Consider the following 27,006-nt stretch of genomic DNA (forward strand, 5'->3'; position numbering starts at 1 on the left):
ATCTTCACTCAAAAAAATGTCTCAGTTCCTCATATCAAAACAGTTAAGCGCTGAAACACCTAAGCGCTGTAAGGACCCCGCAGCAATTGTGTCATAACCCCTGGCTCCAAGAGTCAGTTATTTATTGCATGCCTACATATCATATTTTTTTAAAAAAAATTCAAGTTATTCACCCTCCCGTTCCCTGCTGCATGTTACTGCCCACCCTTGCTCTAAAAACACATTATGAACCTCGGTTCAAGGGGACACCGAAATCGACTAGGGGATGTGGGGGAATCCGCAGTTAAAACTGCTGGTGTCATGTCATCAATGGTGAAATGTCTTCAGTGGGTGCAGCCCAGAGAATTAGTGGTATCCGTTCCATCAATGCGAAGCTTTGGTCCATCAGGGGATTCGAACGTGGGTGGGCGGATGTCTTCAGTGGGTGCAGCCCAGAGAATAGTGGGTTTTGGGGGGGGGGGGACAGATTTGACACATAATGAGCTAGTGGTTAGTGTGTCGTTGCCCCTCACCCTGGATCCCTTTTGCTGGTTCGACTTCCAGGAGGTACTCCGGACATCACCTTGGAACTCTGGACCTTCGGTAATAGTCGACGCCAGCCAGGATGCAAATCGAAGCTGACCAAGTGCCTTAGCGCTTCCAAAACAGTGCCACTTTGGCTCACGTACACAGTGGGGAAAGTCTAACTGCTTCCGTGTCTTGTGGCGTGCATGCAGTGTGACCGAAAAAGGCCACTGCATCTCACACTGCTTTGGTGGAGGGTTTGGACCAAAAGACCCTTACCTATTTGCATTGTGCCTGTCAGAGAGGAAAGAGTCAAGCTCGCTTCTCGACAATTCTTCTGCTTTGTTTCCGTTTCTCAAAGAACTCCCGGCTGGATTGTCCTCCGTTGTACTCTAATGCAAGATGTCCTCCCCTGACCCCACCCTGTCTCCAGACTGTGAGTACAATGGCCCCCGGTGCAGCCAATCACTGGGATAGCGGTCTTCCAAAAACAGAGTTCCACCACGGTGATCGAGCACAATCTCATTCGTACGGCTTTAAGTCCTTGGCCATCAGAGGCTCGGTGTCTTCGTTCTTGCCCTGGGGAGACTGAAGCGTCGATGCCATTGCCAGGCCCTGGATGGTCTCTTGCTGGTGCTGCTTGGCCTTGTTGTAGAGCAGAACCCCGATTGTCACCAGAACCGTTCCGATGGCCGAGAGGCTGGTGATCTTGTTACCGAACACGATAATACTTAGCCAGATGGACAGCGCGTGCTTCACCGTACTGGCGACGCTGAAGAACGAGAGAACGGTTCATACAAAACGTTAATGACAGCTATCATCCCACCAGCAAAATCGCAGTCAATTATAGGTGCACATTTGTCGATTATAGATGCACGTTTAAGTCAATTATAGATGCACGTTTAAGTCAATTATAGATGCAAGTTTAAGTCAATTATAGATGTAAGTTTAAGTCAATTTTTTTTTGCTGACTCATGGCAACCCCACAGGGTTTTCAAGGCAAACGATGTTCAGAGGTGGTTTGCCATGGCCTGCCTCTGTGTCACGACCCTGGTATTCCTTGGCGGTCACCCTTCCAAATACTAGCCAAGGCCAACCTTGCTTAGCTTCCGAGATCTGACGGGGTTAGGCTATCCTGGGCTATACAGGTCAGGGCAAGTCAATTATAGAGCAACTTTAAGTCAAGTATCGATAGAAGACCTTAAATTTGTACAAATTTCCATATGCATAAAAATGGGGGGGGCCCTCTTTTTTTCCCTGCTGTTGAATGAGGCACACGTCACAACAGAAGCCATCTTAGAAGAAGCTCCACGCCTTCCAAGGTGTAAGAAAAGGGAAAAAAGGAACACCTCTTCCAAGACGGATCTAAATTAACATACAATTGTTTCTAGAGGGTACCTGCAGGCATGTGAAATGTCCAGAGTCATATCAGAAGAGGCGTTATTTCCACTCCAAAGAAAGCCTTTGTAGAGCCAATGTGGTCTAGTGGTTAAGAGTGCCGTACTAGTATGTGAGAGACCCAAGTTCGAATCCCCGCTTGTGCCATGGGAACTCACTCAGCCTAACCTACTTCACAGGGTTGTTGTGAGAATAAAATGGAGGAGAGGAGAATGGGGTAAGCCGCTCTAGGTCCCCTTTGGGGGAGAAAGGTGGGGTATAGATGAAATAAATTAACATTTGTATTCGGAGGGCTATTTCCTCCTGCATGAACACATCTTCAAGGACAGTATCTGCTGTCTGCATTTTAATATTTTTTTGTACATACTTTGCACATAATGAAGCCATTTGTTTTTAAAAAAAACAAACCAACCGGCTGGCCTGTTTATTTGGAGGACATTTTAAATAGATCAGCGGGCCAACAGTCAGCTTCGATGGTACAGCCAGTTCTTAAAATCCACACCACACCCTTTAACGAGAGAGGGCCTGAAGCGCTTTCCCTAATCAAACTGGGCAACGGGAGTCACCGTGAACGGCTATTTCTTGCTGTGACCACAGATCTGTTGATCTGGAAGGAGATCAACATCTGGCCAACAGCTGTTTTCACTATTCGGGAGGTTCTTTGGTGAGCTTAGAAATCAGGGGAGGTTTGTTGTTTTGTTCTCGGGAGTTGTTGTTTTTTGGCCAGGGGCACAGCCAGATCTCATTTTGACACCCACCCGCCGCTGCTGCTGCTGCTGCTGCTTCTTTTTTTACCTAAAAGTCACTGGGGAAATTTTGCCCATCAGGGCATAAGCAGTAACACTCTGAAGATGGAACAGGACTCCATCTATCAGGAGCAGCACGACGACGTCCTGATTGTAACGGAAGCTCCTTCCACTCTTCCCAATGACCGGCACATCCTAAAAGGAAACGGAAATCCATAAAGGCAGAAGATCCCGGCAAAGGAAGAGGGAAGACCATGCCCTTCCCAGACTCCAACCACTCCAAAACTCCAGGTGTTTCCCAACCCAGAGGTGGCAACAACATGTAAAAAGCCGTGAGGAAACAACAGAGGAGAATCGGCCTCCGTGCCCCCACAACGGGCCTTCGAGGGCAGCTGGCTTGCGAAAGTGAATCTTGCAGTGTCGCGACTATCCTTTACGCTCCTCCAGCCCCATCTTATTTATTGTTTCTGCCCAGCCTTTGATCCCTTTATTCTCAAGAGCACTGCTGCCAGAACGCCCACAAGAAGATTCAAAATCAACCCAGCTCTCCTGGTGTTTAGGTTGGTGCTCCATCAAGGGGTTTTTTCACCAGCTTGCTTCTGCCAGGCAGCCAGCTGCTGATGGAGTCTGAGATGTGAGCAAGGGGCCAGTAGAAAATTAGACTGGACCGGCCGACCAAAAGAGGTCTTTGTCTCTTTCCACCTTCTACAGGACCGGTGACTTCTGATGAGCCTGAGAAGGCGAGGGCCAGGTGGCTGCTGGACCAAGCAGGTCAATGCAAGGGGACTTTGGATGCGGCGATGGCATCTTTAACTTGAAGTTAGTCTGACCGGCCTGCCCCACCCACCCACCCACCCACCCGAGGGATGCCTGGGAACCTGGACTTTGCCATTAAAATGAAAAGGACCAAAAGAGGCTACCCCCTCCCCCATCATATCTGCATAAGATTTCACTTTTTGGAAGTGTCAGTCTTGGCTAAAAGACAGGGGGTATAAAGATACCCCCCAGGAGTTCCACAAGCACAACACACAGCCAAGACCCCTCTGATATTCAAACATGGAAGCTCCATTTATCAATAAGTATTTGAGAACTGCCTTGCCGGATTAGAACAAAAGTCCACCTAGTCCAGCATCCCGCTTTCTACAAAAGCAACCAAACGCCCTCCAGGAGTCCCACAAGCGCAATACGTAGCCTTTTGGTTTTCAGAGATATACTGCCTCTAAATATGGAGTCTCCATTTATCTGTAAGTATGTAAGAACGGCCTTGCTGGAGGTCCTCTAAGCTGTGGGGAGGTGTGGGGGGGAGAAGATTGAGGACAAATCTCACCATAAAAAATATCCATGCTGGAATAAGCATGATCACAGCAGCCGCGCTGGTGTAGAACTGAAGTTCCGGTGCTCTGTTGAAAAAAGGGAAGGGAGGGGGGTTAGAAAGCATTTGCATGAAAAATCACAGCTTAAAAAGGTAAACTGGAAAAACAACTGATTTGTGAAGCATTAGGTAAAGGTTTCCCTTGCTTGAAAGTCAGTCAAATCCGACTCTAGGGATGCGGTGCTCATCTCCGTTTCCAAGCCGAAGAGCCAGCACTGTCCAAGGACGTTTCCATGGTCATGTGGCCGGCATGACTAGATGTCAAGGCGCACGGAATGCTGTTACCTTCCCACCGAAGCGGTACCTATTTATCTACTTGCAATTTCTTGCTTTCAAACTGCTAGGTTGGCAGGAGCTGGGGCCAGAGACGGGAGCTCACTCTGTCACGCGGCACATTCGGGTCTCGAACTGCTGAACTACCGACCTTCCGGTCTGCAGCTCAGCGTCTTAACCACTTGATCCACTGCAGCCCTCAAAGCTGGGCTGCTGGAAGGGGTAGTAGGTAATGGTTTATAACTTTCTGGCAAAGGGCTACCAAGAGCTGCACTTGACAACTAGACTGGCCCACCGGTTAACATTAGAGCCGACCTTCCCAGCACTGAATGCCAGATGCCCGACGCAACTCTCGCTTCTCCTAGGAGTGGCTTCTTCTCAGTCAGAAGCCCGCAACGGGGCATGCTTGTACTACTGACCAAGCCCATAGGCAGGATTTTGTGCCTTGTTGGGTAAAAATGTTTCTGGAGGGGATGGTGGGGCTGCCATTATTTTTCTGCCTCTCTCTAAACAACTGTAATAATCATTTTAAGTAACAATAAAGACAACAGTACTACTAATAAATTAAATTAAATGCAGCACAGACACCCCAGACATAAATGAAATGCAAAAATATCCCCTACCCTTCCCCTGCCTAAGGCAATGAAATCCTGTACCATTTCCAGAAGGCAAACTTGTGGGGCTGGCCCTTTAAGGAAGGGGGCGGAGCCCCCAATAGCCCCACAGTGTACTGCAGAGCAGTGTCGTCGGGGTGGGCCGATTAGCCATCCGGAACATCTCGGCCCATAGCACGCCCCCTTTCTTCTGACCTCACTGTGACATATAACAATGAGTGAGTATTGTAATCACCGATGCATTCTATAAGATTGAATTGTGTTTTAAGTGGTTAACTCTGTAATTTTATCGCACTTTGGGTGCCTAAATTGTTTTAATGGTGTTGTATTTTATTGCACTGTTGTGCCTATGTAAGCCGCCCTGAGCCCGCGTGCGGGGAGGGTGGGGTATAAATGTAGTAAAATAAATAAATAAATACGGGCCAGCCACTGACCAACTGCCTAGGAGGAAGGCTGAAAACAGAGCTCGGAGGGGGGGAATGTGGCCTTTGGAGAGGTATGAACAGCCACGTGCCAAAGTCAAGGAATTAAACAAGGTGTCAGGAGCAGTGTTCCCTCTAAGCTGAGTTAGTGTGAGCTAGCTCACAGTTTTTTAGCCTCCGGCTCACACATTTTTGTCTTAGTTCAGGAAGGAGGGCTCCAGAGCAAACTGATTTATGCAGCAGCCAAATCGCTCGCTCAGAACTAGAATCCCAGTAGCTCACCAAGTTGAATTTTTGCTCACAAGACTCCACAGCTTAGAGGGAGCATTGATGAGGACCCACAGTCAAACAACAGAACACACGCTTCTTCGAAGTTTTTAATTTATTGTAAGCACTATGGTAGCAGAGACACAAGCACTTGTTAGGAATGACTACATCACAGAAAGCTGAGAGGGGTATAGGGTATTCGAAAGCACCCCACCACCACCACCTATGGGCCAATCGGCCTGACTCCCACGGGCGGGAAAGAGGACCAAGGCAATTAGAGCCCAGCCTGGGAAACGAAACCAATCTCACTGGGTAATTGATGGGAAGACACTACCCAGGCTGGCTACAAGGTCAGTGATAACGAAGAGAAAGGAATGCAGCAGCAACTGGCACACAGGTCATGAAAGCAAACCCGGCCCCATAAACTATATGGCAGCATAGCTGACACAAGGAAGGGAACACCTGCAGGTGAAACTTCATGTAGCGTCCTTCCTATGGGGGGGGGGCTGTGTTTCCTTTAAATCATACTCTGTGACGTGCTTGCTTTTAGGGGAAACTGTTTTACCTTTAGGGCTGCCAAGCCGCGGCGGGGGATCTGCACGTCTTCACAGGATCCCTGCCACGGGGGACAGCGATACGCGTTGCACCGCCGTCGCCAGGATGTGACGCTACGCGTCGCTCTGGCAACGGGACCCGTTGCCAGAGCGACGCATAGCGTCACATCCTGGCGACGGCGGTGCAACGCGTATCGCTGTCCCCCGCGGCAGGGATCCTGTGAAGACGTGCGGATTCCCCGCCGTGGCTTGGCAGCCTTATTTACCTTTAATTCACACTTTGTATATATAAACTTGGTAGTCTCTGCTGCCACCAGGAATTTAAAATTCCAAATCTCTCTCCTTTGGTAGTGTGGGCACTTCAGAGGTCTATGTGGCCCTGTGGAAGGATTGAACTGAATTCTAGGATATATTTAAACAAAAACGGATTTATTGAAATAAGAACAAAATAGGTTTCTGGAAAAAGGAACTTGTAAAATGTAACTGGCAAGCTTGGTGTCACACCAGTAGACACCAAAATCCCACTCTTACAGGATTCTCTCTCTTTCTCACATATGTAGGCAAACCGGCTAAACTCTTTGACTTTTCCACACAGGATAAAACATTGGTCTAATCACACAGTTTAGACACAGCTTGTTTCTTTTCCTTATAGACTCTCTTACAATACTTTAAGAGTTCCACAGACTCTTTAAAGCTTTTCACACTTCACTCTCCAAAGACACATACACACACTGAACTCTGTCATAAAACACACACACACAGAAATTCCTCTCAGAAATTCCTCCCACACCCTCAGTCATCAGCCAATCACAGCACACACATCTCCCCCTATTGCCCTCCTTGCATTACTGCAGTCAAACTAAAATTTAAAGGAGCACACACACACACATCAAAACAAGGCATCATTACAGTTCAGACCACATTTTTAACCTCCCAACAGCTGCTTTGAAGCTAAAGGCGTTGGGAGGGCTGATCACAGATCTGCCACGGTGGACCTGCTTCATCCCCAAGTTTACACTCAGCAAACCCACCCGAGTGCTCTAGTCTTAAGCTGGTCCTCGTGCAACTATCAACCCGGTTAAATCGGCTTACCGGAACGTCTGCCGCGCCACAAATACTTACGAGAATCGGTACTTGTCTCCACTTAGTAGTTTTTTGGAGAAAACGTTCTGCAAGCTACAAGGGAAGGAAATCGGCATTTATTTCTTTGCGCTGCTGAGAATCTGGGGAAACGGCGAGCTTCCCTTGGCCGTGTTCCCAGTGCTCAGTTTAGCAACAGACACAGGAAGCCGCCTTACATCAAGGCAGGCCATTGGTCCATCTAGCTCTATACTGTCTACCTTGACCTGACATAATGCAAAAGGATGGCTTAATTAAACAAACAATGGTCAGTGCAACTGTCTGAAACGTGGGACACTCCACTAACCGTAGTTTTCTAGGGTCCATCAAACCGAAGTCTAAAACCAAGGTCTCACGTTGGTTTCTTAACCACGCTTAATTATGATTTCACATAATATATCTATGTGGACACCCTGGTTTAATCCTGATTTCTTCCCCGATACTGCCAATGCGCTTGGCTACAGAAATATCTGGGTAGAGGGAAGGGGAGGAAACCAGTCTTTACCGAGGGAAACCAGGATCTGAGAGATCGTCCATAAACTAAATGCTTGTTTCACAAACTAACCACAGTTAACACAAACCGTGGCTTTCGTTTTGTGCCTGAACCAAGCCAAACGTTTGTCTCCCTCTACAGCAGGGGTCCCCAACGTGGTGCCCGTGGGCGTCGCGGTAGCCACTGACACTTTTCCTAGCACCCGCCAAGGGCTTTTAGAAGGTGGGTGGGGCAGAAGGTGGGGCTGCTTCCCAGCAGGGCTTCTAATCAATGTTCCCTCTAAGCTGTGGAGTCTTGTGAGCAAAAAGTCTACTTTCTGAGCACCTGGCATTAAAGTTGTGATTGAGTGATATGGCTACTGCATAAGTTAGTTTGCTCTGGAGCCCTCCTTTCTGAGCTAAGACAAAATTGTGTGAGCCAGAGGCTAAAAAACTGTGAGCTAGCTCACACTAACTCAGCTTAGAGGGAACACTGCTTCTAATTGGCTGTGCAGATTGAAAGGCATCCTGTGGAAGTAAGCTTCTGTCTGAAATGTTGAAGAGCTGCTGTCAGACTTGTATATAACCTTGACCCCTGACATTTTGTGGCTGGCTTCTCCTCCTGCAGCACCCAGTTCTGTGACTGTGCCCACTTCTTTTTGCTGGAATTCCAAAGGTGCACACAGGCTCAAAAAGGTTGGGGACCCCTGCTCGGCAGTCTTTCGGATACTCACCAGTCCATAATGTTTGTGGACAAAGCAGCGGAGAATCCAAGGATATTGAAGCTCAGCTCAGTGGCTGTACACAAAGCCAGCCCTCCCATGACAGGAATGAGCGAAAGATTCACTAGCAGTCCTGGGTAAGTGGGGGGGGGGGGGGGGAAGGAAAGAGAAACTAGATCAGAATAGATTTGGGTGGGTAGCCGTGTGGATCTGAAGCAACAGGACAAAGCTGGAGTCCAGTGGCACCTTTAAGACCAACAGAGTTTTAGTCAACGTATAAGCTTTCGTGTGCAAGCACACTTCTTCAGATACAGCGAAACTGAATTTACTCAACCAGATACATAAAGGAAGAGAGAGGGACAGGGTGGGGGTGCCTCCCCTTCCCATATGTAACGGCTGAGGAAATTTTGTTTCACTGGATAAGAACATAAGAGAAGCCAATGTTGGAGCAGGCCAATGGCCCATCCAGTCCAACGCTCTGTCACACAGTGGCCAAAAATACCAGGGGCCATCAGGAGGTCCATCAGTGGGGCCAGGACACTAGGAGCCCTCCCACTGTTGCCTCCCCAAAGCACCCAAAGAAGACAGAGCATCCCTTGCCCCAGACCGAGAGTTCCTATCTATACCTTGTGGCTAATAGCCACTGATGGACCTCTGCTCCATATGTTTATCCAATTCCCTCTTGAAGCCGTCCATGCTTGTAGCCACCACCATCTCCTGTGGCAGTGAATTCCATGTGTTGATCACTCTTTGGGTGAAAAAGTACTTCCTTTTATCCGTTCTAACCCAACTGTTCGGCAATTTCATGGAGTGCCCACGAGTTCTTGTATTGTGAAAAAGGGAGAAAAGTACTTCTTTCTCAATCTGCTCTATCCCACGCATCATCTTATAGACCTCGATCACGTCACCCCTCAGCCGTCGTTTCTCCCAAGCTAAAGAGCCCCAAGCGCTTTAACCTTTCTTCATAGGGAAAGTGTTCCAGCCCTTTTATCATTCTAGTTGCCCTTTTCTGCGCTTTCCCCAACGCTATAATATCCTTTTTGTGGTGTGGTGAAGAAGCATGCTTACCCACCAAAGCTTATACCTTGAATAAAACTTTGTTGGTCTAAAAGGGGCCACTGGACTCAGTTCAGAACAGATATTTTAAAAAGCAATTGCAACCTGCAGTTCCCTGATGGGAAGGTGAGATAGAAATTTTCCAAATAGCATCAGAACACCTTTGATCTCCAACACATCGCTTTTATTTCCCCCGCTCCCTCCAAGGAGCAGAAGTCAATGTACATGGTTCCCCCTCCCCAATTTTATCCTCACAACAACAGTCCTGGGAGGTAGGCTAGGCTGAGAGACAGTGACCAACCCACAGTCACCCAAGTGAACAGAGAGGGGATCTGAATTCAAGTCTGCACGATACTAGTCCCACACACCAATTGCTTTATTCAAGCCTCCAAGTAAAAAAACACAACACCAGCTGCGAGGCTCACCAGTGTATTCTCCTAAGATCATGCGGGACATAATGACAGTAAAAATGGGCGCGGAGCTTTTAACCGTCTCGGCGAAAGAAACGGCCACATTCTTCAGGCTGACCAGACCTAAAACCACAGTTGCAAACCTGGAGAGAGAGAGAGAGCACGGTAAGGAAGAGGAAATGCAAAACATTTAACACACACGAAAACCCAGGGGTCATTTAGTAGAAAAAGAGGTGCAGGAGATCATAAGCATAACTCATTTGCATATGCCATCCCCCATGACATCGCCAGAAGTGTGTCAGAAGGCAACACCCACTGCTCAGGCTCCACTGGACTTTTGGATTGCTAGCTATTGGGGGGGGGGGAACATGCAGATCTGTCCTCGCAGAGGAGGGAGAGCTTGTACCTGAATAAAACTTGGTCTTAAAGGTGCCACTGGACTGTTTTGGACCGAGGGGCCAGGGGGGGCCTCTGCAACTTACCTGGCTGCTTCTTGCTCTGACTGAGGGCTGCTGGGAGCAGGAGGTGGGGCTTGTTGCACGTGCCCGCCCCCTGGGCTCTTTACTGCCGGAGCTCCGCTCCTGTGCGCTCCTGCAGGAAATGACCCCTGCGTACACCACAAGCCTTTATCATTTCACTTTGTGTGCCAAAGGTCTCTTGTTTCAATGTTCAGCATCTCCAGTTGAGGACCTCAGCTGGGAGCAGACGTGGGAAAAACCACGCCTCTGCCTGAGATCCAGAAAAACCACTACCGGTCAGAGGAGATAATATAGAGCTATATATGGACCAATTGTCTGGTACAAGGAAGGGCAGTGGCTCAGTGGCAGAGCCCCTGCTTTGCATGCAGAAGGTCCCCGGCTCAATCCTTGGCACCTCCAATTAAAATCTCAAGTATTTATTTATTTAATATATTCATACCCAGCCTTTCTCCCGACTGGGCACCCAAAGAGGCTTACATCGTTCTCCTCTCCTTCATTTTAGCCTCACAACAACCCTAGGGTAGGCTGAGACAGCGTGACGGGCTTAAGGCCACCCAGCCAACGCCCGCAGCACAGCCCTGACCTCGATAGCACAGGCTAGCCCAATCTCATCAGATCTCAGAAACTAAGCAGGGTCGGCCCTGGCTAGTATTTGGAAGGGTAACCTGACCTCCGAGGAATACCAGGGTCGTGACGCAGAGGCAGGCAACGGAAAACCGCCTCTGAAACGCCTCTTGCCTTACAGACAAGTCTAGCTCGCCACCTGGTGGTGCATAACACTGAAGGAGCCGGAACTTACGGCTGCCAGACCATCTTAGGATCTCCTGGCTATTCTACACAAAATGGCATAAGATTATAATGATTATCATCCATGGCATGAGCAGAAGTTCAAACCCGGCTCTCCCAGATGCTAGTCCCCCATACTAGTGAGAACCAGCGTGGTGTAGTGATGAAGAGCGGCAGACTCTAATCTGCAGAGCCGGGCTGGATTCCCCACTCCTCCACATGACGCCAGATGGGTGACCTTGGGCCACTCCCAGTTCTCTCCGAACTCTCTCAGCCCCACCTGCCTCACAAGGTGCCTGTTGTGGGGAGAGGAAGGGAAAGGTGACTGTAAACCACTCTGACTCCTTAAGGTAGAGAAAAACAGGGTATAGAAACCTACTCCTCCTCCTCCTACCAACACCATTAACCGATAAGCCACACTGGCTAGGAGGTGTCGAGAAGGACCTTCGAGAGCCTGAGGCCCTGGAGAGCCACCTGTCAAAGGAGACAACACCAGGGCTATTTTTGGGCAGGAACACACAGGAACGGAGTTCCGGCTGGCTCCCAAGTTGGCCACGCCCAGCAGGAACTCATTAGCATAACAGGCCACACCCAACAGCAGGAACTCATTAGGATTGGCTACATTAGGGGGTGTGTGGCCTAACATGCAAAGGAGTTCCTGCTACAAAATAAGGCCCTGGGTTTTGACAACAAACAAGGTAAACAGAATAAGAAGGGAAAGGTGGGTGTGGCTGGATGAGCACACTTCTGGTAACATGGGGGTGCGGCCTAATGTGCTAATGAGCTGTGCTGTCAGGGGTGTGGCCCAATATGCTAATGAGTTCCTGCTGTTGGGTGTGGCCTATTATGCTAATGAGTTCCTGCCGGGCTTTTTCTACAAAAAGAGCCCTGGACAACACTAAGTGAGATCAAATACCGAGCGGCTTCCTCTGGTGGGGAGGGCCTGTTGCGCAAACGCAGGCCGTCCTTTCGGCACGCAGCGGGTTCCAGGTTCTATAACCACCACCTCCAGCTCAAGAGCGAACAAGCGGACAGGCAGCATGGTGCAGGGGTGCAACCAACCCCTGGTCCAGAACTTCGGCTGTCCGCTACACCTGCTGGTTTGTGATTGGGCAGCAATCAGGGTTGCCAACCTCCAGGTGGGGCCTGGAGGCCTCCCACTATTCCAATGGGTCTCCAGACAACAGAGATCAGCTCCCCCTGGAGAAAACGGCCGCTTTGGAAGGTGGGCTCTATGGCATTGTACCCTGCTGAGGTCCCGCCCCGGGCCCCACCCCCTAAATCTCCAAGTATTTCCCAACGCAGAGCTGGAAATTCTAGTAACAGTCAACGTTCCCTCTAAGCTGTGGAGTCTCGTGAGCAAAAATTCTACTTTGTGAGCTCCTGGCATTAAAGTTGTGAACGAGCCATTTGGCTGCTGCATCAATTAGTTTCCTCTGGAGCCATCCTCCCGGGGCGGAGACCAAAATGTGGGAGCCGGAAGCTGCAAAACTGTGAGCTAGCTCACTATAACTCAGCTTAGAGGGAACAGTGGTAACAGTTTCTGTGTGGCTTGGGGAGCGGTGGGGGGGGAGCATCCAAGCGCTTACCTCAGGGGTCGTTTCATAGAAAAAGAGCTAGGGGAACTCATTAGCATAACTCATTAGCATATGCCACACACCCCGACATCACCGGAAGTGTGTCATAAGGCCACACCCCCTGACATCACCGGAAGTGTGTCATAAGGCCACACACCCCGCCCCCAATGGTCCCGACCGCCGCCGGCCTTGCGGCTCCACTGCCGAGCCCCATGAGGGGCCCGGCGGTGGACCTGCAAGGCCGGCGGGAGGGCAAGGAAGCCCCGCGAAGGCCCTGCCTCCTCCTGGCTGAATGAGGGCCGGAATCGGGGCGGCCGGAAGCGGGGGGGGGGGCTTCGTCACGTGCCCCGCCCCCGTACCTCACCCGGGGGAACTGCGATCCCCCGCGATATGACCTCTGGCTTACCTCATGAGCCCGACAAACAGCATAATCATGATGAAGTTGGGAGGGTAGGCGAGGCGCGTTTTGTGCTGATACAAACAGCAGGGGACAAACATCTTCACGCAGCCGATGAAGGTGGTGGAGAGCATTTGGACGGCACCTGGAAAGAGAGTTTTAAAGAAGCGGCGGAATCAGAGAAGGACTTCCAAGGGATCGTGGCCTCTTGCCCGTCATATTACTGACAGCAACAGTACACAGCGTTTGTAAGGCCTTTCGAAGCAGCCAGGGCTGGTGTGGTGTGGTGGCTAGAGGAATGGAATAGGATACCGGGAGGCCCTGGGTTCGAATTGCCCCTTCTACCCTGGAAGCCTGCTGGGTGACTTCGATAACATAAGAACCCAAGATCAGCCCTGCTGGATCAGACCAGTGGTCCATCTCGTCCACATCCTGTCTCTCACAGTAGCCTCGGGGCCCCTCACAAACTCTCACCCTGGCCTCCCTCACAGGGTTGTTGTGAGGATAAAAGGAAGAAGGGGAGAATGGTGTTCTGCGCCACTTTTGAGCCCCAACGGGGGAGAAAACTGGGACAGAAATAAATGCACAAATGCAAACACAAAGCACTTTACAGGCTGCAGTCCTTACAACTTCTCTAGAAGTGGTTCCCCCTTCTCCATGTTACCTTCAACTACTTGTGAAGTAGGTTATTACGAGAGAGAGTGACTGGCCAGTGAGGTTTGACACGGAGCAGGAATTTGAAGCTGGTTCTCTCCAGGCTTGACGCCCTAACCACTGCACTATACTACACCAGTTCTTTAACCTTGTCAAGGGGTGGTGACAATCCTAGATGCAGAATGGAATTGAATCGAGATGGGCCACCTACAGGAATCAGCAGAGAAACCAGTCCCCTCAGCAGTCTACTGGGGATTCCAGCTAAGAATTCTGCTTTTGGTAGATGTCTCATAGGCAGTTTCCTAAGATGGAGCAGCTGTAGACCATCGTTTCCAGAAATCAGGGGCAAAGCTGCTGTGCCACCTATAGGTCCTTTCAAGGCCCACAGGGGCTCATGGCACACAAGACAACCCACGACCGACCCTGAGCCAATCTAGAGCCCGGCAGCTACAAAGGAAGCACAGTGCAAGAAAGTCATGCTCTCTGTGGCCTTCTCTAGGTAGCCCTAGGAAAAGGGGCATAACTGATCCCAGAGACCCCTGGTGTGGTAGAAGTCCACCAAGGGAAATTCTCATTTCCTGCTGGGAGGAGCCCTGAATGGAGAGAACCAGTGTTCCCTCTAAGCTGAGTTGGTGTGAGCTAGCTCACAGTTTTTTAGTCTCCGGCTCACAGATTTTTGTCTTCGCCCAGGAAGGAGGGCTCCAGGGCAAACTAACTGATGCAGCAGCTAAATCACTCGCTCACAACTTTAATGCCAACAGCTTTTTGCTCACAAGACTCCACAGCTTAGAGGGAACACTGGAAAGAACCCTTGATCCTTTAGGTCAGGTGATGCCTTTGGGACTCGAAGGAGAGGGTTATCCTACACTCTGTCCAGTGGAGAGAGGCTGTGGCTTAGGAGCAGAGCATCTGTTTGACACACAGAAGGTCCCAAGTTCAATCCCTGGCATCTCCAGTTAAAAGGATCAGGCAGTAGGTGACGTCAAAGACCTCTGCCTGAGACTCTGGAGAGCAGCTGCCGGTCAGAGTACGCAATACTGACCTTGGTGGACCGGTGGTCTGCAGCTTCATGCAGCTTCATGCATGTGTGGCCATAATTTCAGGAGGGGGAGAAGGGGGCTGTGCTAGATGGGGAAAAGAGTCAGAAGCCACGGACCCCCTGTGCTAAAAGGTCCAGAAAAACCTGCAGCCGTCTCTGTCTCCTTTCCACCCTCTGCAACTAGCAGAAGCAAGAGGGGCTGTGGCTCAGTGGTAGAGCATTCGCTTGGCAGGCAGAAGGTCCCAGGTTCGAACCCCGGCATCTCCAGTTAAAGGATCGGGCAGTAGGTGATGCGAAAGACCTCTGCCTGAGACCCCGGAGAGCTGCTGCCAGTCTGAGTAGACAATACTGACCTTGATGGTCTGATTCAGTATAAGGCAGCTTCATGTGTTCAGGATAATGTAAAATTTGTAAACTACAGAATAAATTATGCAAAATAAGATGGAAATTGACCCAATTAGCATCATATGAGTCACAGAATCAACATTTCACAGAATTCGGGCTGTTGTTTTTTAAATTGTGCGCACACGGCCCAGCTCCACCCTCCAAACTGGGAACGTTAATGCTCACTATTCCATTAGAAGAACCGCAATTACCCAGCATGCTCGGCTCGCCCTCCAGCAGCGAAAGAATGTATTTATTAAGAAAAAGAGTGCAAAAGCTGAAGAAGAACCACAAGCTGAGGTAGATGAGCGCGTGGGAGTTCCAGATGCCCAAGTCCGACTCGATGACAGTGGTCTCGGTGATCGTGATCTTCAAGACGTTCTCTTCCGGCATGCTGTCGCTCCTGGAGATGAAGTACTTCTCACTCCGGTTGTGGAAAAGGGAGCCCAGCTGGAACAGGCCTTTGCTTTTGGGCTTCTCCTCAAGAAGAGGCGAGACGGCCAAAGCAGCATCCTCCGGAGTCTGACCGGCCATCTTGAGGCCCGGATGTCAGTCTCGACGCCACGACCATCGGTCAAAGACAGCTCTTCGCGGTGTGGGAATGGCTCTTCAGCTCTGGCAGGGTGAGCCCCGGAGGTTCTCCTTGCCCGTGGATAACTTCAGGTCCTTGTTCCAGAGAGGAGCTCCATTTCCCGCACAGAGAACTGGATTTAAAAAAAAAAAATCAGAGAAAGAAAGAAAAGAAGGTTAAAGGAAACACAGCTACGGCCCGAACAGAATGTGATGCTGAAGTGCTATGAGCAGAATATGGTATTTAGACTTTGGCTGAAAAACCAAAAAACCAAAGTGAACCGGGGGTAAAGTGCTGAGAAAGAGAGGTGTTAACTAGCGGATAATCCCCGCTAGCACCCCTCCCCACTATCTGCTTTAGGTCCCGATAAGGGGGAAACAACCAGCATTGGTCCCCTTTTCAATTTACAGGAGAATAACTGTGCTTGTGAGAACTTGGATATTCATATTGGAGTGGCAGTGTTGTACGTATGGACAACGTCCTGTCCCCTCTTTGAAAAGCTTTTCGGAAACGGATGTGTAAAGGACGGCAGACTCCGTCAAGGGTGGAACGGGCAGTGTCCTTCCTACAGTCTCCACGCACGCACTTTGAAATTCTATTGTCTGAAAGACTTATTTGCTCTGTTTTGACAACAATGAACTGTTTTGAAAGAGTTAACTGCTGTAGTTTGAAAACAATGAGTTGACAACATTTTTCAACACAGGCACTTGGTTCCTTTAAATATATTGGATGGGAGTGGAAATGATTACGGACTTCAGAATTGTTGTATGAATAGAGTACATGGCTATTAGCGGGGGTCATTTCCTGTGGGAGCGCACAGGAGCGGAGCTCCAGCAGTAAGGAGCCCAGGGGGCGGGCACATGCAACAAGCCCCGCCCCCTGCTCCCAGCAGCCCTCAGTCAGGCCATAAGGAGCAAGAAGCAGCCAGGTAAGTTGCAGAGCACCCCCCCCCCCAGCCCCCCTTCAGGAACAAGCTCTCCCTCCCCTGTAAGGGCAGATCTGCGCGTTCCCCCCCAATAACTAGCAATCCAAAACAGTCCAGTGGAGCCTGAGCGATGGGTATTGCCTTCTGACACACTTCTGGTGATGTCAGGGGGTGTGGCATATGCAAATAAGTTATGCTAATGAGCTCCTGCTCCTCTTTTTCTATGAAATGACCCCTGGCTATTAGTATCTTTAATGTGTTGGATATTTATAATATATTTCTTGTGATTTGTTCATGTTTTTCCCCCCTTGCATTTAGCCCTCAGGTGAGGCCTGGAGACCACCAGAACTACAACTGATCTTCAGACTACAGAAATCAGGTCCTCTGAAGAAAATGGCGGCTTTGGAGGATGGACTGTACGGCATTATACCCGCCGAGGACCCTCTCCTCCCCAAATCTCCAGTGGACTGTACATGTATTCCCCTCCCCCCCTTTTCTTTGACACCTCAACAAGTTATTTTCTCTGCCTCACCTCCTCGGATCCAGAACACCTTACAGGGTTGTTGTACAGGTTGAACAGAAACCTACATCAAGTTCTATAAAGACTAAGTTTTAGAATCGTAGAATCATAGAGTTGGAAGGAACCTCCAGGGCCATCTAGTCCAACCCCCTGCACCATGCAGGAAATTCACAAATATCTCCCCCTCTACACTTCCAGTGACCCCTGTTCCATGCCCAGAAGATGACAAAAACCCTCCAGGATCCCTGGCCAAACTGGCCTGGAGAAAAATTGCTTCCAGACCCCAAAGTGGCGCTCAGTATTTCCCTGGGCGTGTAAGAAAGGGCCACAAGGACTAAGCACTGATGCAACCCTCCCTGCCTTCCCTCTCGTGATCTGCCCGAGTTCACAGAATCAGCATTGCTGTCCGATGGCCATATGACCTCTGTTTGAAAACCTCCAAGGAAGGTTTTCTTATTATCAGCCTTTGCATAGCTATTTTAGTGTATCCATTTAAGACAATTCTATCCTTCATCTCTCAACCAAACAGGTTCTCAAACGCTGCAGTAACTACAGCAAGCAGATAAAACGAGTAAGGTACAAAATACACAGAAAAGCGACTGGCAAGAATACCCAAAAGCTTTTAAAAATAGCAGAAATCTTTAAGGGGGATGGGTTAAAAACAGCAAAAGAAACAGTAAGATCCGACATCTCATAGAAATAATGACATTGTGAAGTATTATCAAACAAACAGGACCACCAGCGTCACTCAACAATTGAAGAGGGTAAAGCATAAAGCCCAGTCGTGAGATACATACATGCACACAAAACAGCAACCGGTCTGGGAGACTCGAGTTCAGATCTCAGTTCCATCACAAAGGTCCCCGGGTGGGTGACCTCAGCTCCGTCACACTCATTTTGATGTTCCTCGCAGAACTGCTGTATGGCTCGAATGAGGGAGGGGAGTAGATCAGTTCGGAGCATAAAGATCCCATTCGAAGCCTCTCTGCAGGCAAGCGATATAGCACGCTGGCTAGAGAGACGGAGCCGCCAGACAGAACAAATTAAGCGATCGAGTTATGAAATATTTACGCCTAACATCGCCGGCTGCTTGAAGCCCGCTGCCTTAAGCACTTAATCAGTTTATTGACCTCCTCAATTGGCTTTAAGTGGAGCGCAAGAGGCAAGCCAGTGTCTCTGTGCCACGTCTTAAGAACGCTCTCTCTGCCAGAATGCACACATGTTTATGTATGGTTTGAAGAGCGCCGAAAAGGACGTCGTGTGGTCGCCGCGCTGGGAGAAGACGAAGGGAGGAGGGGATTCCCATTTGCTTTTACCAGGACAGAGAATTGGGAGTCATATCATTAAAAAAACCCAGAAAATTATGTAAAATGGGGATGCCCCTGAGCTTCCCCCAAACAACTGTGATGTCGAAACATAGGGGGGGGGGGATCACAAAATGACAGAGCAGATCCGACCCGTCGTGGCCTCAAAACTGCCTAAGATGACCAGCCTAGCTGAGCAATATCAACACAAATATGAAGCTGCCTTCTTCTGAAACAGATCACAACAAATGAAGGGGGTTTGCCGTATGACATAAACCAACACAACAGAAATACTGCAAATAGTGCAAATCATGCAAATTCTAATTTGTATTAATGCAACAATATTGAATCCAATCCATTGTACACTTAGGTTTTACAAAAATAAGGACGTCACAAGATGAAATGAAGACGTCAGCAGATGAAACTGGACGAACTCCCCCGGAGTTAACATTCGTTTCGAGGTGGCTTTTTCATACATAAGACCTCATACAGCTGATCAGCCTGGTTTTGATATTATGGCTAAGAGCTGTTTGTGAGTAACTTCAAAACGTATAGGAACAAAGGAAAGTCCAAGTTGGAAGATTCGTGTTCATGTGGATGCACAGCTGTATGAGGTGTTATGTATGAAAAAGCCACCTCGAAACGAATGTTAACTCCGGGGGAGTTCGTCCAGTTTCATCTGCTGACGTCTTCATTTCATCTTGTGACGTCCTTATTTTTGTAAAACATAAGTGTACAATGGATTGGATTCAATATAGTTGCATTAATACAAATTAGGATTTGCATGATTTGCACTATTTGCAGTAGTTTTTCTGAAACAGACCCTGGGCCCAGCAAAGTCAGTATTGTCTACTCAGACTGGCAGCGGCTCTCCAAGGTCTCAGGAAGAGGTCTTTCACATCACAGAATCATAGAGTTAGAAGGGGCCATACAGGCCATCTAGTCCAACAAACTGCTCAATGCAGGATCAGCCTAAAATGTCCCTGACAAGTGTTTGTCCAGCCGCTGCTTGAAGACTGCCAGTAAGGGGGAGCTCACCACCTCCCGAGGCAGCTGATCCCATGGTTGAAAAACTCTAATTGTCAAAAGGTTTTCCTAAGATCCAGCCGGTACCTTCCCGCCCTTCATTTAAACCCATTCTTGCGCGTCCTCTCCTCTGCTGCCAAGAGGAACAGCTCCCTGCCCTCCTCTAAGTGACAGCCCTTCAGATGGTTCAAGAAAGCCATCCTGTCCCCCCTTCAACCTCCTCCAGACTGAACGTGCGCAAGTCCCTCAACCTTTCCTCACAGGGCTTGGTCTCCAGGCCCCCGATCATCCCCGTCACTCTCCTCTGCACCTGCTCCATTCTGCCCACATCCTTTCTGAAGTGAGGCCTCTGGAACTGCACACAATACTCCAGGTGCGGCCTGACCAATGCAGTGCACAGCGGGACTATGACATCTTGCAATCTAGATGTTACTCCTGATCATCTACTGCCTGGTCCTCTTTAACTGGAGATGCCGGGGAATGAACCTGGGATCTTCGGCATGCCAAGCAGATGCTCTACCACAGAGAGACCCTTTCTAGCTGTCTCCCCAAGTGCAAACATTTCTAGGGCAGAGAGCAGATGCCTCAATAGTTTTTGAGCCCAGCAGACCTGGAGCCTCTTACGCACCCCCCTCCTGGTCAACCTGGCTCAGGTTTGAGGCAAGAGTACCTGGGTTCGAATCTTCACTCAGGCCATGAAGCTAAATGAGTGACCTCGGACCATGCACCTGCCTCACAGGGTTGTTGTGAGGAGGGAAAACGGGATAATTCCAGGCACGTCCTAAGCTCCTTGGAGGAAGGATGGGGTATAAATATAAGGAATGGTTCTCTCCTGTAGAAATCTGCCTCACACAGCTAGAAGAGGAAAAGAGGGCTTGGTGGTATGTGTGTTAAGGGCAGGAAACTGCTGAGGAAAATCTTTTTTTGGAGTATTTTTTATATGTGCGTGTGTGCATGCGCGCACCTGGAAGTCATGGCGACCTCTGGTGACTGACACCCCCCCAGGAGCCTGGAGGATATTCAGAGAGGTGGCTGAATAAAGCCTGCCCCCGCCTCTCAGCCTCTGGTATTCCAAGGAGGTCTCCCATCCAAGTACTTAGCAGAGTCGACCCTGCTTCGCTTCCTGGATCTAACAAGATCGGGCTTGCCTGGCCTATCCAGGTCAGAGCTGAGGAAAATCATTTTGAAAGGAGAAAACCAGGATTCTTGCAGCAGGGTCAGGTGAAAGGCCAGGCACCCGTGCTCTCGTTCCTCAGTCTCACCTACCTCGCAGGGTTGTTGTGAAAATAAAATACACAGTAACAGCACATGGGAGAACACAAAGGACAGATGGAAACTGGCACAGCCACACAAGGAGTCTGACCTGCTTAACCAAACAGATGTTTTGCAGCGGGAAATTAAGAGACGCTCTCCTACAAAATGTCACCGCAATCACAGCACAAAGTCCATTTCCGGCAGCTGTGACAGATGGACAGAAAACGTTACTCACGTCAACAAACTGCAGATCCTTCCTTTCTGCACCTACCCCTCACAGACCCGATATAATCCCGGCGTCTTGAAGGAGACAGACATCCCCACAGCGTCTAATGCCACAGCTAGAGCTTTCCAACTAAGACGATTTTCCTGGCCTCCCAGTGCGGTTCCTGCTGCGTCCAGACAAAAGACCCCTTGACTCAGATCTGCAGACCGCTCCGATCCGGGCTGTGTTACCATCTCCTGTGTGGGGGGGGTGCGTGGGTGGAAAGAATCCAACTGAACAATAATGCTAAACCCTTCAAAAGGGCTTAGCGGCCTCTCTCGCTGTCAAGAAAGGTCAGGATGGAAGAACAAGGGGAAAGAAAGAACATTTTCTAATGCTGCAACATAAAAACAATGTAGCTGCAGATGGATATTTAGGGAACTCCCTGCCTTTCTGCTAGTGCAGGGGTTAGACCAGAATGTGGAAACCTGAGTTTTAATGCTCACTGGGTTCTCTCTCTCTCCCTCTCTAACCTGTCTCGCAGGGTTGTTGTGTGGGTAAAATAGAGGGGAAACCCTCTGAGCTCTTTGGAGAAAGGGCAGGATAAATAGATAGAAGTAAATGGCATCCAAGACGACAGCAGTGACAACCATTTACAAATACATCAGACCAAAACCAAAGAGAAAAATGAACCCACCTAAAATCGAACAGCATCAACAGCAGAAGGTTAAAAAGATAAGCCACTGAGCAAGATAGCCAATGAGCTAGCAGACACCAGACATCAAAAAGCCAAACAAGTTACCCACCCCAAGTACTCTCTAAAGAGGGATGTTTTAAGGCAGTGTCAGAAGGAAGTGAGGGGATTAGATCAGCATCTTGTGGCAGGTAGTTCCATAGTCTGGGTGGAAAAAGGAGAAGGAGAAGGAGGAGAAGGTTGGACTTATACCCCGCCCTTCACTTGGGAGTCCCAGAGTGGCTTACAAACTCCTTTCCCTTCCCCTTCCCACAACAGACACCCTGTGAGGTAGGTGGGGCTGAGAGTGAGAGAACTGCTCTTTCAAGGACAGCTCTGAGAAAACTACGGCTTGCCCAAGGTCATCCAGCAGCTGATAATGGAGGAGTGCGGAATCAAACCTGGTTCTCCCAGATTAGAGTCCGCGAACTTGACCACTATACCAAACTGGCTCTCAAACAAACCACATACCCACTAATTTTTCCAAGGCCCAAACAGTGGCTGGCCCAAGGGGCAAGCTCATGTCTCTGATATGGTCTGTTTAGAAGAGGAAGAAGAGACTATACCCTGCTTCTCATGACCCGTAGGAGTCTCAGAGCGGCTTATAATCTCCTTTCCCTCCCCGCAACAGACACCCTGTGAGGTAGGTGGGGCTGAGAGAGCTCTCTTAAGAACTGCTCGTGAGAGAACAGCTCTGAAAGAACTTCTGACTGACCCAAGGCCACACCAGCAGCTGCATGTTGAGGAGAGGGGAATCAAACCCGGTTCTCCCAGATCAGAGTCCACACTCCTAAACCACCACACCAAACTGGCTCTCTTAGGACATTTCAGACATAAAACTGAAATTTGTCTTTCATTACACAGGAAACTGTATTATTCTGTGACCCACCTTGAGTCTCAACGAGAAAAGTGGGGTATAAATAAAGTAAATTTAAATAAATAGGATGGAATCAAGAAGCCATATTCCACTCTTCTTGTATTCTAAGAACACTCTTCAAGGGCAGAAAGTCCATGCAGTCAGTCCAGGGCTGAGAGGGAATCCTGTACTTTTCAGTACATTAAACAACAAATCACGAGATGTTCTATACCCTCTCTGGTTTCCAGACAATTTGCCACCAGAACCTCTTTTCACTAGTCCCTGCTTTTCCAAAGGGAAGAGATTCCAAACCCGTAGTTGGCATCTGGGACAGAACACATTAGCAACTCAATCCAGAGATGCACGCTTTACTCTTACAAGGTAGCTTAAGTGGTCAGAGTTAGCCACAAGATTTAGCCTTGGCGTTCAAGTTACAACACCAGAGACAATTAGAAATAAGAAGGATCATTATTCAGTACAGAGCTTAGTATAGACTATCAGAGATTACAAAAATAACAAAGGCTAGGGCTGTTTGCCTTAACTAAACATTAATGATTCACAGTTACCAAATCAGGAGTATCCGTCCAAAATAGTCCAAGTACCAAGGGATTTTGAGGAGAAATCCCATCTTTGCACAACCATGTGCTCCAGTTCACAAAGCAACTCTTTGGCCCCGGGCACACGGGCCGGATATTGCGGGGGGGAGGCGTGGCTAATTGCCCCGGCGCAGTTTGATCCGCGATTACGTGATCAGACGCGCCAGCGGCACACCACAGGTTTTTCCCTCGGTGCTGGCAGGTAAATGAGGGACTGGAGGGGAATGCCGCGTGCCGGCACGATCACACCACGGGCGTCTGGAGGCAGCCCGTGGCAAACGTTTACTAGTACCTTGGAGGTACAATTTTTTTAACTCGCATTGTCGGAGGTAAGCTACGGGTGCGCTCCACTTCCCAGATGTTGGGGTGTGATCGCACCCAGATAATCCGCCCACCTTCTGTGCCTCTCCCAGGGTAACTTTGCCGTGTGACCAGGGCCTTTGTCTCCCAAGAGGCAGCATTTCAGGTGCAATAAAACAGGCAGCAAGAGCTAAGAGAACAAGAGACTCGATAACAAGAAGAGGAGACTCACTCCCATAGGGATCAAACAATTATACCCCAAGCTAATCATGACTAGCCGTGGCCTTTAGCCAATCAGAGTAGCGGGGGGGTGTGGCCAATTTCTGGTTGCCATAGTTGCACATCAGGTGTGTGTATAGATTGGCTAGGAGTTTGGAGACCCCGCCTGCAGTCAACTCCAGCTACTTCATTGAGTACGTGACTTGTCGCATGTGGACCAGAAAGTGTAGCCATGAGGTCTGGCTTTTGGCATGACAGTGTGAAAGAATGTGGGTTTATGGCATGGCTATTGAGGCCATGTGGCCTCACCATTTGGCTTGCAACAGGAAATAAGACACAGCATGTTATCAAAAGACATCACAGGAGAAGGCATGTGAATATAGAAGCAGTATTTCTATACAAAGCCATATTCCACTCTTGTTGTATTCTAAGAACACTCTTCAAGGGTAGAAAGTCCATGCAGTGTGTTACACTAATCTAAGCTGGATGTTGCCAAGACGCTGGGCTAAAATCAAGGCCATTTCAATTAGCCAGTTTAAATCAACGACTGAAATCTAAACTGGCCATTGAGATACTTCTTAAATTTAGATATTTCTTACAGATACTTCTTAAATTTAGATATTTCCTAAATAAAAGTGTTCAGTAACTTCTTGTTACAATGATTAAAAGAATAAAGAAAAATTTAAAACTGAGCAGACTGTTTGGGCAAGTTATTTAACCTTAATTTTTAAAAAAAACTGTTTGAGAAAGCTCATCACACTAAGTAGAGCATTTGTTGCAACATGCAGGAAGGACAGGGTTGTTTTAAGACAGAAGCGAGTTAGAATGAAGGAGTATTTTCTCCTCGTTCCTTTCTGATTCAGTCTGGCCCTTCCTGAGTCATATAACTGCCCTGCCCAACCTCACAGAAATCTAAATCTCAACCAGAAGGCATGGCTCGCCAGTCAACCTTCTCTAAAATACAGAAGATAAAACTCAAGATTCTCTGACTGGCAGGTAGAGCCCTAAGCATTTAACAATAAATTGTAGCTGTGGAGATCAGCAAATCTCCAGCCAAATACTTGGAGCAGAAGGTCAGCCAGATGGAACTGTCAACAACACCTGAGTGAACGGCCAAAATTCTGGCCCCCCAAGATCAAACCATAATATAATGACGAGAGCTGTTCAGTCAGACATTCTCCTATAGCTCATTCATGGTACAGAACAGGGGTCTCCATTCATTTTGAGCCTCCAGGCACCTTTCAAATTCTGACACAACTTGGTGGGCGCAGCCACAAAATGGCTGCTGTAGGAGGTGGAGACAGCCACAAAATGGCTGCTGTAGGAGGCGGAGACAGCCACAAAATGGCTGCTGCAGCTTTCCACAGCAACACAGTGAAGATCCTTGTGCTCTGGCCTCAGCAGAAGTATTTGGCCAGCCCCGGTAAGATCCAACGAGGCAGATTATTGTACACTTAATCAGATACATTTGTGCTAAGGCAGATCTATTAGTCAGAATGGCTAAGACCAGAACTTCCACGTTCAAGTGCAGTGCACCTTCAAATATTGGATGGTGGGGCATGAATGATTAAAATATGGAATCCGCTGCCAGAGGATGTGGTGATGGCCACAGGAATAAACAGTTTTAAAAGGGGATTAGATAGATTCACGGAGCATAAGTCTATCAATAGCTACTAGCCATGGTGACTCAGGGGAACTTACACATTCAGAGAATTAAGCCTCTGAAACCCAGAGCCAGGAGGCAACATCGGGAGAAGGTCTCGGCCTGCATGCCCTGTTGTTGGCCCACCAGAGGAACTGGTTGGCCACTGCATGAGGCAGGATGCTGGACTAGATGGACTCTCACTGGGCTCTTCCGGATCCAGCAGGGCTCTTCTGATGTTCTTACAATGGCTTCAGCCTCTATACCCTGTTGTTGGCCCTCCAGAGGAACTGGCTGGCCACTATGTGAGACGGGATGCTGGACTAGATGGACCATTGGGTCTGATCCAGCAGGGCTCATCTTGTTTTCTTATGAGGGGAAGGCCCCAGCCTCTCCGCCCTGTTGTTGGCTCTCTAGAGGAACTGACTGGCCACTTTGTTATTCTTTGTTACTTCTTACTGTGTGCTGTACTGTTGTTGTTGTATGGCCACTGTGTGAAACAGGAGGCTGGACTCGATGGACTCTCACTGGTATGATCCAGCAGGGCTCTTCTTATGTTTTTAATCCAAGAGGGAAAGGCCCTTATTTATTTATTTATTTGTAGATTTATACCCCGCCCTCCCAGCCGAAGCCGGCTCGCTGACATCTGCAACGGCATCTGGACGGAAAGCAGCAGGTAAAGGCCGCTCTAGACCTGACAGATCCAGATTTGGTCCAGCAAAGCGATTCCCAAGTTATAAAAGAGGTAAACCTCCCGTTTCCTGACTCAGGTGCCTATATTTAGAACCCAAACACAGCACTTTCCCCCTTTCCCGTTTGCAGTCGCTTTTCTCTAATTGGACTCATTTTTATCACAGACTCTGCAAGTCACTTTGATTATGGGGGGATGCAAAGTATTCATTTTGAAAGAGAGAAGAGTGAAGCTGAATCCATATCGGGGCTGGACGGAAACAGGTTTGGGAGGCTGCCGATCCCTGGAGCTATCGGAAAGCCCGGTAAAGAGACCAAGCCTCTGGTCCACTCCCATCTGTCTTAACCGACTCGCACGAATAAACAACGTCCCGAGCCCGCAATTTCTGCTAACGCCCTGGGGTAAATTCCATTCCCCTCCGGCAAAACCCTCCAGCCGTCCAGGCAAAGGTCGGGTTTGGCAAGAACGGAGCCGCAAACACGATCCGGGATCGCTTCCAGAGGACAATAACACCACGACTCTCCAGCTGGTAGACGTACACCCGCTATGCAACGCTGGCCCTCGAAACATGTTCCGGAGCCGATGGATCTGGGGTTAGATGAAACCCAGCGTTTATAATCAGGGATTCCGCCTACAAAACCCTAATCTGAAAATGCAAATATTGCTCCTCCGGTTCGAAAGCCAGCGCCCCTGGAAATAGATTCCGGGGCTCAGCACTGCAAGTGTTTTTAGGAGCGCCCCCCCCCCCCATGCATGCATGATCTCTTGCTAAACCTCCCCCCCCCCCTTTGCAATGCACGGGGACGCCCCCAGCCCCATCCCTCCGCAGTCGCCCCCGACATACCCACCTGCCTCTTCTCCCGCGCGGGTTTCTCCTTCTCCAGCCATGATCGCGGCCACCGTCGTCCACACGCCGAGTG

At 49.2% G+C, this 27,006-nt stretch overlaps 1 protein-coding gene across 1 annotated transcript; it reads right to left on the reverse strand.

Annotated features, from left to right (window-relative positions):
* Window positions 1-81: 81 nt before the first annotated feature.
* On the reverse strand, window positions 82-27,006 carry LOC107116089 (solute carrier family 35 member E2-like). Its single transcript, XM_015417950.1, has 9 exons — window positions 26,935-27,006; window positions 15,457-15,948; window positions 13,177-13,312; window positions 9,944-10,071; window positions 8,475-8,595; window positions 7,273-7,326; window positions 3,976-4,048; window positions 2,698-2,843; window positions 82-1,276 (listed from the first exon to the last, which is right to left on the reverse strand). Exons 2-9 carry the CDS (start codon window positions 15,776-15,778, stop codon window positions 1,027-1,029), a joined length of 1,230 nt encoding a protein of 409 aa, XP_015273436.1. The 5' UTR covers window positions 15,779-15,948; window positions 26,935-27,006; the 3' UTR covers window positions 82-1,026.

Source organism: Gekko japonicus, unplaced genomic scaffold (assembly GCF_001447785.1).
Source record: "Gekko japonicus isolate JY-2015 unplaced genomic scaffold, Gekko_japonicus_V1.1 scaffold893, whole genome shotgun sequence".
Classification (NCBI taxonomy): Eukaryota; Metazoa; Chordata; class Lepidosauria; order Squamata; family Gekkonidae; genus Gekko; species Gekko japonicus.